The sequence below is a fragment of the Hemiscyllium ocellatum genome, unplaced genomic scaffold (assembly GCF_020745735.1).
Source record: "Hemiscyllium ocellatum isolate sHemOce1 unplaced genomic scaffold, sHemOce1.pat.X.cur. scaffold_3193_pat_ctg1, whole genome shotgun sequence".
Lineage (NCBI taxonomy): Eukaryota > Metazoa > Chordata > Chondrichthyes > Orectolobiformes > Hemiscylliidae > Hemiscyllium > Hemiscyllium ocellatum.
Window position 1 is genome coordinate 42,501 of NW_026868343.1, and position 12,409 is coordinate 54,909.

Sequence of the window (12,409 nt, forward strand, 5' to 3'; positions counted from 1 at the left end):
CAGGTTAGGGTGGGGATTGGCCGTGCTAAATTACCCATAGTGCCCAGGGATGTGTGGGTTAGGGTGGGGGATTGACCGTGCTAAATTACCCATAGTGCCCAGGAATGTGCGGGTTAGGGTGGGGGATTGACCGTGCTAAATTACCCATAGTGCCCAAGGATGTGCAGGTTAGGGTGGGGGATTGGCCGTGATAAATTACCCATAGTGCCCAGGGATGTGCGGGTTAGGGTGGGGGATTGGCCGTGCTAAATTACCCATAGTGCCCAGGGATGTGCGGGTTAGGGTGGGGGATTGGCCGTGCTAAATTACCCATAGTGCCCAGGGATGTGCGGGTTAGGGTGGGGGATTGGCTGTGCTAAATAACCCATCTCCTTCTGACAGTGCGGCCCTCCCTCAGTACTGGGCGCCAGGAGGGAGGGAGGGAGTGTGGGCCTGGATTATGGAGCTCAAGGCCTAGAGTATATCCATCTCCCTCCGACAGTGTGGCCCTCCCTCAGTACTGGGCACCGAGAGGGAGGGAGGGAGTGTGGGCCTGGATTATGGAGCTCAAGTCCCAGGGATGTGCACCTTAGGGTGGATTGGCCAGGCTAAGTTACCCGTAGTGCCCAGGGACACACAGGTTGGGGGGGGAGAGTGGCCGTATTAAATGACCCATAATGTTAGGTGCACGACTCAGAGGCAATTGGGTCCGGGTGGGTTATTCTCCACCACGTCGACGTGAACTTGTTGGGCCAAATGGCCTGTATACGCAATGTAGGGAATCTAATCTGGTTTACTAAATCACGGGGGGGGGGGAACGTGGATAGGGTAAATATAGACAAGGTCTCCCCACCTCGCCCCTCCAAAAGCATGGAGGGGGAAGAGTCCAGAACTCGAGGGGACATGGGTTTAAGGGGATGGGTGTGTGTATGTGTGTGTGTGTGTGTGTGTGTGCCCCACCACCAAGGATATATTTCCCTCCCCTCCCCCATCAGCGTTCCGCAAGGACCACTCCCTTCGTGACTCCCTTGTCAGATCCACACCCCCCACCAACCCAACCTCCACCCCCGGCACCTTCCCCTGCAACCGCAGGAAATGTAAAACTTGCGCCCACACCTCCACACTCACTTCCCTCCAAGGCCCCAAGGGATCCTTCCATATCCGCCACAAGTTCACCTGTACCTCCACACACATCATCTATTGCATCCGCTGCACCCGATGTGGCCTCCTCTATATTGGTGAGACAGGCCGCTTACTTGCGGAACGCTTCAGAGAACACCTCTGGGCCGCCCGAACCAACCAACCCAATCACCCCGTGGCTCAACACTTTAACTCCCCCTCCCACTCCACCGAGGACATGCAGGTCCTTGGACTCCTCCACCGGCAGAACACAACTACACGACGGCTGGAGGAGGAGCGCCTCATCTTCCGCCTGGGAACCCTCCAACCACAAGGTATGAATTCAGATTTCTCCAGCTTCCTCATTTCCCCTCCCCCCACCTTGTCTCAGTCGGTTCCCTCAACTCAGCACCGCCCTCCTAACCTGCAATCCTCTTCCTGACCTCTCCGCCCCCACCCCACTCCGGCCTATCACCCTCACCTTGACCTCCTTCCACCTATCCCACCTCCATCGCCCCTCCCCCTAGTCCCTCCTCCCTACCTTTTATCTCAGCCGGCTTGGCTCTCTCTCTCTTATTCCTGATGAAGGGCTTATGCTCGAAACGTCGAATTCTCTATTCCTGAGATGCTGCCTGGCCTGCTGTGCTTTGACCAGCAACACATTTGCAGCTGTGGAATGAGCTGCCAGAGGAAGTGGTAGAGGGGACATGGGTTTAAGGGGATACGAACCCCCTTGAGAGGCAACCTTTTCCCGCAGATGGGTGTGTGTGTGTGTGTGTGTGTGTGTGTGGAATGAGCTGCCAGAGGAAGTGCTAAAGGGGGGGCTGGTACGTTTAAAAGGATTGGGGGGGGGTGGAGGAAACGTGGATAGGGAGGGGGCTAGAGGGTTACGGGCTAAGCGCTGGCAAACCAGGGACTGGGTTCGGTTAGGATATCCGGGCCGAAGGGGGGTCGCGTCCCCTCCCGGAAGGGAGACGAGGGGGTCCTCGTTCGCCAAGAGGCGCTATTGAACTGGGTATCCCCGGATTTTCTCTTCCTGCGGCCGTGGAGCCCAATCTTCCCTTCCCGGGCCGCCCCCCACGAGCGGGCGAGAAAGGCGAGACCTTAAACTGGTGGATTGTGTCTGAAAAGTTAACGGTTGGTGGTTATATATCAATTAAATTCACTTGTCCACCCTCCAATGTTGAGGGACCATTGCCCTTGGACCCGCCCCCTTCCAGCAAGAACGGCCTTACGCCATTGGCCGTGGCGGGGGGGCAAGGGCACGTTCCATTGGTCCGTAGGGACGTCGATCAAACAGCGCAGGTGCTCATTGTGCAATGGACACGTCCGTCAAGACGTGGGCCGGCCCCCTTCGAAGACGTCACAGACAGAGGTTGGTCGCAGCCCGCGATTGGTCCGGAGGGACGTCAGTCAGCGCTGCCACCGCCTGCCCGCGGACGGCCATTGGTCGGGCCGGGTGTCGCTCAGCGGGTCCGGCCCGGCCCGCCCCCAATCGCAACGGATTGGTTGGAAACGTTGGAGGGGAACGGACGCGATTGGAGCGTGGATGGAGTGGGGTAGGGGGGGTCCGATTGGCTGCGAGACGCGTCAATCCAGATCACGCCCCGCCTCCCATTGGACAGGGATGGGAGGGCTCGGGACGCGATTGGTCAGGGTGCACGTCAGTCAGACGCGTACACCAAAGACCCGCCCCCCCGTCGCCAGGCGTGGAGGTGGCGACCGCCGCCATTTTCCCCCGTCGGACCTTCGACCGTTTCCCATCTATTACTCCGTCTTTATCCGCCTCCCCGACCCGACTCACTTTTCTTCCTCAGCTCGGCCTGCGCTTCCTCGGCCGTGGCCGGAGCAGGGGCTGCCTCCCCGGCCGGGGCCTCCTCCCCGTCGCCGGCGGCGGCCGCGGCTCCGTCGTTATCGGCGTCGGCCATCTTGGATTTTACTGATCTCCCCACCAACCTGCCCCTTGACCTCTCCTGGCCGGAAGTGACGCCCCTATCCTGGCACCGCTTCGCCTGGTTCCTGCGGTGCCAGGTGGGCGGCGGCCATCTTTGATGCTGGCAAGCTCCATGACTCAAGGTCCAGGGAGAGAGACCCTTCAGCCCCTTCCCACTCTCGCCTCCCGCCGCCTGCTGCTACCCCAACCCAGGCGCAGCCGGCCCGGGGGAGGCGCCCGAGGGACCTCGGGCCCTCGTCCCGTCCCGAAACGGACAAGACTCCCCGCAGAAACCCGCAGAAACCTTGCTCGCCTCAGGACGGTGGAGCCGGACACGGGGAGTCGGAACGGCACCGCGGAAGCGAAGGGGACGTGGGTGGGGGGAAACGGTTGCTGGGGCAGGGCCGGTGCATCACCGCCGTCGAACTGCCGGTCCTCCCTGCGCGGACGGCGCCGGCCCTCCCGCCGGCCGCTCTGCCTCAGGTGGTCCAATGAGACGTTGGGGTCCGCGTGCGTGGTCCCCCAACCCCAGGGGAGGTGCGGGGAGACTGGACAGTGGGGGGCATGGGGGGGAGTAAGCATCCGGAAATGCCATTCCCCCCCCCGACGGCCCGGTGAGAGGGGGTGACAGGTAGAGAGGGAGCTTGACTATGTGCCTATCCCCCTGTCCCTGGGAGTGGGGGGACGGTGTAGAGGGAGCTTTACTCTGTATCTAACCCCATGGTCGTTTTGTTTATTTGTACGGTGTCCCCAAGGACTGAGCCAGGTGCCTCTTTAAGTTCTCAATTAATATAAAAACAACCTTCCCAACACACAGAATGTTTACTGCAGCACTGTCCAGGCCCACACTCCCTCCCGGTGCCCAGTACTGAGGGAGGGCCGCACTGTCGGAGGGAGATGGATATACTCTAGGCCTTGAGCTCCATAATCCAGGCCCACACTCACTCCCTCCCGGTGCCCAGTACTGAGGGAGGGCCGCACTGTCGGAGGGAGATGGATATACTCTAGGCCTTGAGCTCCATAATCCAGGCCCACCCTCCCTCCCGGTGCCCAGTACTGAGGGGGGGCCGCACTGTCGGAGGGAGATGGATATACTCTAGGCCTTGAGCTCCATAATCCAGGCCCACACTCCCTCCCTCCCTCCCGGTGCCCAGTACTGAGGGAGGGCCGCACTGTCGGAGGGAGATGGATATACTCTAGGCCTTGAGCTCCATAATCCAGGCCCACCCTCCCTCCCGGTGCCCAGTACTGAGGGAGGGCCGCACTGTCGGAGGGAGATGGATATACTCTAGGCCTTGAGCTCCATAATCCAGGCCCACACTCCCTCCCTCCCTCCCTCCCGGTGCCCAGTACTGAGGGAGGGCCGCACTGTCGGAGGGAGATGGATATACTCTAGGCCTTGAGCTCCATAATCCAGGCCCACACTCCCTCCCGGTGCCCAGTACTGAGGGAGGGCCGCACTGTCGGAGGGAGATGGATATACTCTAGGCCTTGAGCTCCATAATCCAGGCCCACACTCCCTCCCTCCCTCCCTCCCGGTGCCCAGTACTGAGGGAGGGCCGCACTGTCGGAGGGAGATGGATATACTCTAGGCCTTGAGCTCCATAATCCAGGCCCACCCTCCCTCCCGGTGCCCAGTACTGAGGGAGGGCCGCACTGTCGGAGGGAGATGGATATACTCTAGGCCTTGAGCTCCATAATCCAGGCCCACCCTCCCTCCCGGTGCCCAGTACTGAGGGAATGCCGCACTGTCGGAGGGAGGTGGATATACTCTAGGCCTTGAGCTCCATAATCCAGGCCCACACTCCCTCCCTCCCGGTGCCCAGTACTGAGGGAGGGCCGCACTGTCGGAGGGAGATGGATATACTCTAGGCCTTGAGCTCCATAATCCAGGCCCACCCTCCCTCCCTCTTGGTGCCCAGTACTGAGGGAGGGCCGCACTGTCGGAGGGAGATGGATATACTCTAGGCCTTGAGCTCCCTAATCCAGGCCCACACTCCCTCCCTCCCTCCCGGTGCCCAGTACTGAGGGAGGGCCGCGCTGTCGGAGGGAGATGGATGTACTCTAGGCCTTGAGCTCCATAATCCAGGCCCACACTCCCTCCCTCCCTCCCGGTGCCCAGTACTGAGGGAGGGCCGCACTGTCGGAGGGAGATGGATATACTCTAGGCCTTGAGCTCCATAACCCAGGCCCACACTCCCTCCCTCCCTCCCTCCCGGTGCCCAGTACTGAGGGAGGGCCGCACTGTCGGAGGGAGATGGATATACTCTAGGCCTTGAGCTCCATAATCCAGGCCCACACTCCCTGGGACTGAAGTACAACCAGAAACAGTCCACGGACTCCACAGCGCCACAGAACAAGCAGTTGGGCTGGGAGTCCGTGAACCACCGCAATCTGCGGTTGCAGGGGAACGCTGCGTGCAGTACGTTCCACCCCAGATCCCCACCGCCCGGTGGCAAATGGGCACGCCAGGGCGTGTCCGGGCGGTGGGTGAGGGAGAAGTGGTGGACGGTGTGCAGCAGCAGTCGATACAAGGCCCGCGTTTTTAACGTCCTTAACAAAAGGAAACAGAATTAAAATTTCGGAGGCGGCTCAGGGTGTGGGGCCCGGGCTCTCGCGGGAAGTACGGGGACCTTGGGGGGCCGATGCGCAATTCCGTCCGGGCTGGGGTGAGCGCCGGACGGGATCCTGCCGCACGCTCGAGCGTCCTCCAACTGGGGGGGTCCGAGCACCGCCGTCTTAAGGCGTCGGATGGCGGTGGCCCACCTACCGGACGCACACCGCTGCCCTGCTGCACCACGTCTCGCGGCAACATCCGGCCCAGGGCGCCCCACCGGCACCCAGCACCTCCCCGACCCTGGTCGCCCTCTCCGCCCTGGCCCTCCCCTCCGACAGCCACTCGGGCCTGCCGGGGGGTAGGCGCGGCGCGGTTCTGGTTAGAGGGTCAGCGCCTAGAGGGCGTCCTCCAAACCGTCATGGCCGACGAACAGGAGGCTGCGGGCCGCAGTTGAGGTTACGCACCTGGCCGGCGGTGGGGGGGGAGAAAAAAATCCGTCGCCAGGGCGCACCGCCGCCGAGAAGGAGGAGGCCTGAGCTAAAGGCCTCGCCGCTAGGCCTGAAGGCCGAAGGTCGCGACCTGGGTGACCGGCTGGTACCGCAACATGGCCGCCAGGGGCCGGTTTGTGGCCAGCGCTCGGCTCCCGTGAGATGGCACTCGGAGCAGGCCCGTCCAGCGGCCTCGGCCCAGCCGAGACCTGGGCCTCCAGCTCCTGCCACTTTGCCCGGCCAGGATTCTGAGGTAGGCCCCCCCCCCCCCCACCTCGGGTAGAGGAGAGGGGTGGTCCTCCAACTGAACCCCTCCGGCAGGGGAGCCCACCCGCCAGTCGCCCGGAAAATTTTGGGCCTTGCTGAAGTATGGGGCCTGGCACTGGCGCGTCCTCCCCGGGTCGGCGGAAGTGAGGAGCTTGGCGTAGGCCGAGAGGGGCCACCCTCCCTCCCCGTGTGCCCGCGCCGAGCCGGAACCAGCCCCCCCCACGCAACCTCCTCCGCAAGAGGCGCGGGAAAGGCTCCCACGCACAGTAGGCCGGACGGGGGAGCGGCCTGGACGCTCCGGGGCGGCGTACGCAAGGTGGGATCCGGGCCACGGACCGCGTCCTGGATGCCCGCAGAGTCCCGGGTAGGGACTCGCCACCGACCCCGGTCAGCTCTGCTAAAGGCGACCAGGAACGTCCCCGAGGCTTTCCGGCGTCCTCCAGGCCGAGCTGCGGCCGGTCCTCCCGCGGAACTCCAGGAGCATCCTCGCTGGACGGGGGCCGGAGAGAACCGGGCCGAGTAATAGCCTCTCCCTCTCCGACTCTTCCCCCCTCCGCCCAGATCCTGGATTTCCCGCCTCTTTGTCCACCCCCTGGCCTACTCCTGACAGAAACCGCGGACGTGAGCCTCAGGGAGTAGGTGGGGGGAGAAGAGCTTCCTCCTCCAGCCCGGAAACGACGGAAAGGAGTCCCGGAACCGCTCGCCTGCCAGCAGCAGGTTGGGAAAGCGCCCAGGGCCCCGAGCCGAACGGAAAGAGTTCCGCCCCTCAACCTCCCCCTCCCCTCCCCACGGACGCCGAACCCGCGCGGGCACCGCCGTGGGTCCCCCGTCCTTGAGGACGCGGTTAAAGTCTCCCCCGAGGACGACGCACTGGCTCTCGGTCGATGGAGTGTAGGCGTTCGCCGACACTGCGGCCCCCTTCCCCAGGTGAAGCCAACGCCCTGGCAGCGGCTCCCTGACGAGCCCCCCCAAAAATCCCCGGCTGAAAAGGCGGGGGCCAAGAAAATGGCCAACCCGCCAGCTCTGAGGGCCTCATGTAGGCCCCACCTCGCCACTCCCAGGAGCCTTCATCTCTCCGTGGCGGTAGTCCGGGTTTCCTGCAGGAAGCAGGCCGCATACCTCCCGTCCCGCCGTGACTCCCTGTTTGCCGTGGACGCTGTGTTTGGCCGTCGTTGTCTCTGCCTCACCACCGGTACGGTTAAAGAAAAAAACAACGTATATATTTACCGGGAGGACGAGAGAGGCACAGAGGTCTCTCGCCCTCACCCGGGAGGGCCCTCAGGAAGTTCCTGACGCGCTTTCCCTCGTTCGCGTCGAGCCCGGGCGCTTGCCGGGGGACGGCCAGGAAACCCTCTCGAAGGGGCTCCAGCGGTCGAGAGCGCCCAGCTGGGCTCTATCCCGGCCACTCCGAGTTTCCCTCGACAAACTCCCCGGAGTTCCTCGAGGTGGGGGGGGGGGAGATCGGTCAGGGTGGGGCAACCGGGACTCGAGAACATCCCCAGGCCTAGGCCTCCGGGGAAAACAGTCTGGGAGGTGGGGACGGCCCAGCAGAGAGTTCGCCGTCATCACCCGCACCACGGCCTACGCGGTTATTAACGTCCTCCCTCCCTAGGGGCCGGAGTAGTTATGGCAGCACAAGGCCCTGCTGTAGGCCCTGGGGGGGGTTGGGGTAGGTCAAGTCGCGGCGCGGGACAGGCCAGAGACGCCATTGGCTCGCCCCCTGGAGGGCTTGGCGACTCTCCCCCAGAGAGGCCGGTGGTAGGGGGTGGGGTGGTGAATTTATGGGCCTTCCCCTCCCCTTTGGGGCCTGAAGTCGCCCCCTACCCCCCCCCCACCCAAGCCTTTCCTGGCATACGATTGGCTGGGGGGGGGGGGGGGAAGGAAGGGGGCGGCGTGGCCAGGGTGGGGAGGGTCAACCGTGTCACTTCCTGCCCCTGGTGATGGTGGGTGGGGCAGGGGCCGAGAGAGAGAGAGATCCCCCCCAACGCCTACCCAGGTTGGTGCCAGGGTGGGGCAGGGCTCAGGCTTAGTGCCCACCCACCCCTCCCCAGGGGCATTGTCGTGCCAGGGGGGAGGGGGCGGGTCTTGGGCTAGGGGGAGGGGAAGGGGATCGGGTGGTCTCCCCATGGGCGGGTCTTCTTCTTGGGCGCCTCCTGTCTGGCCGGACGCTCCCCCATTGGACCAGGGGGACGTTGGTGTTATTAACATGCAGAGATCTCCCTCTCCCATTGGTTCAGGGGGACAATAGTCTTATTAACATGCGGAGATCTCCCTCTCCCATTGGACCAGGGAGACAAGGGTGTTATTAACATGCGGCGATCTCCATCTCCCATTGGACCAGGGGGACAATAGCCTTATTAACATACGGAGATCTCCATCTCCCATTGGACCAGGGAGACAATAGCCTTAATAACATGCGGAGATCTCCATCTCCCATTGGACCAGGGAGACAATGGTGTTATTAACATGCGGAGATCTCCATCTCCCATTGGACCAGGGAGACAATGGTGTTATTAACATGCAGAGATCTCCCTCTCCCATTGGACCGGGGGGACAATAGCCTTATTAACATGAGGAGATCTCCCTCTCCCATTGGACCAGGGAGACAATGGTGTTATTAACATGCGGAGATCTCCATCTCCCATTGGACCAGGGGGACAATAGCCTTATTAACATACGGAGATCTCCATCTGCCATTGGACCGGGGAGACAATGGTGTTATTAACATGCGGAGATCTCCCTCTCCCATTGGACCAGGGAGACAATGGTGTTATTAACATGCGGAGATCTCCCTCTCCCATTGGACCAGGGAGACAATGGTGTTATTAACATGCGGAGATCTCCATCTCCCATTGGACCAGGGAGACAATAGCCTTAATAACATGCGGAGATCTCCATCTCCCATTGGACCAGGGGGACGATGGTGTTATTAACATGCGGAGATCTCCCTCTCCCATTGGACCGGGGGGACAATAGCCTTATTAACATGCGGAGATCTCCCTCTCCCATTGGACCAGGGGGACGATGGTGTTATTAACATGCAGAGATCTTCCTCTCCCATTGGACCGGGGGACGATGGTGTTATTAACATGCAGAGATCTCCATCTCCCATTGGACCAGGGAGACAATAGTCTTATTAACATGCGGAGATCTCCATCTCCCATTGGACCAGGGAGACAATGGTGTTATTAACATGCGGAGATCTCCCTCTCCCATTGGACCAGGGGGACAATGGTGTTATTAACATGCAGAGATCTCCCTCTCCCATTGGACCGGGGGGGACAATAGCCTTATTAACATGAGGAGATCTCAGTTTCCCATTGGACCAAGGGGGAACAATAGTCTTAATCACATGCAGAGATCTCACTCTCCCATTGGACCAGGGAACAATAGTCTTAATCACATGTGGAGATCTCACTCTCCCATTGGACCAGGGAACAATAGTCTTAATCACATGTGGAGATCTCACTCTCCCATTGGTTCAGGGGGACAATAGCCTTATTAACATGAGGAGATCTCACTCTCCCATTGGACCAGGGAACAATAGCCTTATTAACATGAGGAGATCTCACTCTCCCATTGGACCAGGGAACAATAGTCTTAATCACATGTGGAGATCTCACTCTCCCATTGGACAAGCAGGACAAGATTCTTATGAATAGAGGAGATCTCTAGCTCACTCATTGGAACTGGGGTGGACTAGTCTCATTAATATGCAACCATCCCCTTGCCCATTGGACAAGGGAGATCCGCCTCACCTATTGGACGAGGGAGGGAGGGGGGGTTGGCCGTAATGTTACGAACACGCAGAGATCCTCCCCTCGTTCGGAGTGGAACAGTCCCATGACCTGAGGGTGAATCACGATCCCATTGGATGAAGTGAGCGATGGTGTCAGAAACACTCAGAGATCCTCAGGTACCGGGGCAGGGTATAGTGATCTCCTCACGATGGACAGATCCTGTTCTTCTGCCAGACCAAGGGGGGAGGGGCACCAGGGATCCAATCGCTTCAGGGACATGCAGATCCCAAACCCCTCCCATTGGGCTAGAGGGAGATTAGTCCAATTAACATGCAGGGATTCCTCCCTCTCCCATTGGACGGGCGGAGTGGGTGGCACGGTGGCTCAGTGGGTTAGCGCTGCTGCCTCATGGCGCCAGGGACCCGGGTTCGACCCCAGCCTAGGGGCGGCAGGCCGTGTGGGAGTTGGCACATTCCACCTCCCCACCCTATGTCTACGTAGGATGCCCGAAACGTCGATTCTCCTGCACCTTTGATGCTGCCTGACCTGCTGCGCTTTTCCAGCAACACATTTTTCAACTCGTGCTAAATTACCCATAGTGCCCAGGGGTGTGCAGGTTAGGGTGGGGGAATTGGCCGTGCTAAATTACCCATAGTGCCCAGGGATGTGCGGGTTAGGGTGGGGGATTGGCCGTGCTAAATTACCCATAGTGCCCAGGGATGTGCGGGTTAGGGTGGGGGATTGGCCGTGCTAAATTACCCATAGGGCCCAGGGATGTGCAGGTTAGGGTGGGGATTGACCGTGCTAAATTACCCATAGTGCCCAGGGATGTGCGGGTTAGGGTGGGGGGATTGGCCGTGCTAAATTACCCATAGTGCCCAGGGATGTGCGGGTTAGGGTGGGGGGATTGGCCGTGCTAAATTACCCATAGTGCCCAGGGATGTGCGGGTTAGGGTGGGGGATTGGCCGTGCTAAATTACCCATAGTGCCCAGGGATGTGCGGGTTAGGGTGGGGGATTGACCGTGCTAAATTACCCATAGTGCCCAGGGATGTGCGGGTTAGGGTGGGGGGATTGGCCGTGCTAAATTACCCATAGTGCCCAGGGATGTGCAGGTTAGGGTGGATTGGCCGTGCTAAATTACCCATAGTGCCCAGGGATGTGCAGGTTAGGGTGGGGGATTGGCCGTGCTAAATTACCCATAGTGCTCAGGGATGTGCAGGTTAGGGTGGGGGGATTGGCCGTGCTAAATTACCCATAGTGCCCAGGGATGTGCAGGTTTAGGTTACCCCACTATCCCATTGGACCAGGGTAACAATGGTCTCATTAAAATTCAGAGACCCTCACTCCCATTGGACCGGGGTAACAATGACCTTATTAATATGCAGAGACACCCTCTCCCATTGGAACAGGAGAACAATGTGCTCATTAACATGCAGAGACCCCCCCTCTCTCATTGGACCAGGTAACAATGGTCTTATTAACGTGCAGAGACCCCCTGTCCCATTGGACCAGGATAACAATGTTCTCATTAACATGCAGGGATCCCCCTCCCCCATTGGACCAGGATAACAATGGTCTCATTAACATGCAGGGATCCCCCTCCCCCATTGGTCCCGGGTAACAATGGTCTCATTAACATGCTGAGACCCCCTCTACCATTGGACCAGGATAACAATGGTCTCATTAACATGCAGGGATCCCCCTCCCCCATTGGACCCAGGTAACAATGGTCTCATTAACATGCAGGGATCCCCCTCCCCCATTGGACCCAGGTAACAATGGTCTCATTAACATGCAGGGATCCCCCTCCCCCATTGGACCCAGGTAACAATGGTCTCATTAACATGCAGAGACCACCCTCTCCCATTGGACGAGGACAACAATGGTCTCATTAACATGCAGAGAGCCCCTTCTCCCATTGGATCAGGGTAACAATGGTCTCGTTAACATGCAGAGGTCCCCCTCTCCCATTGGACCAAGATAACAATGGCCTCATTAACATGCAGAGACCACCCTCTCCCATTGGACCAAGGTAACAATAGTCTCATTAACATGCAGAGTTCCCGCTCTCCCATTGGTCAGGATAACAATAGTCTCATTAACATGCAGAGACAATCCTTTTCCATGCGAGAGGACCGCCCCTCCCGGTGGGCGGGGCCTCGGCGAGAGAGGGGCGGGGCGGAAGTGAGAGCGGGGACCCGGATGCGGAAGCGGAAGAGGCGCCATTTTGTGAAAGACAGTTGTTGTTGGCGGAAACTTGGAGAGACAGAAGGTGAGAGACGGAGGGAGAGGGAGAGGGAGAGAGAGAAGGAAGGAAGGAAGGA

General features: G+C 60.1%; 1 protein-coding gene across 1 annotated transcript in view; it reads right to left on the bottom strand.

Moving 5' to 3' along the window:
* Nucleotides 1-3,042, bottom strand: part of atg12 (ATG12 autophagy related 12 homolog (S. cerevisiae)) — an 8,695-nt gene extending 5,653 nt beyond the window's left edge. The window contains exon 1 of the mRNA XM_060823059.1: nt 2,903-3,042. Within this exon, the coding sequence (XP_060679042.1) occupies nt 2,903-3,026 (124 nt within the window). The 5' untranslated portion in view covers nt 3,027-3,042. The remainder of the gene's footprint in view (nt 1-2,902) is intronic.
* Between the last annotated feature and the right edge of the window lie 9,367 nt (nt 3,043-12,409).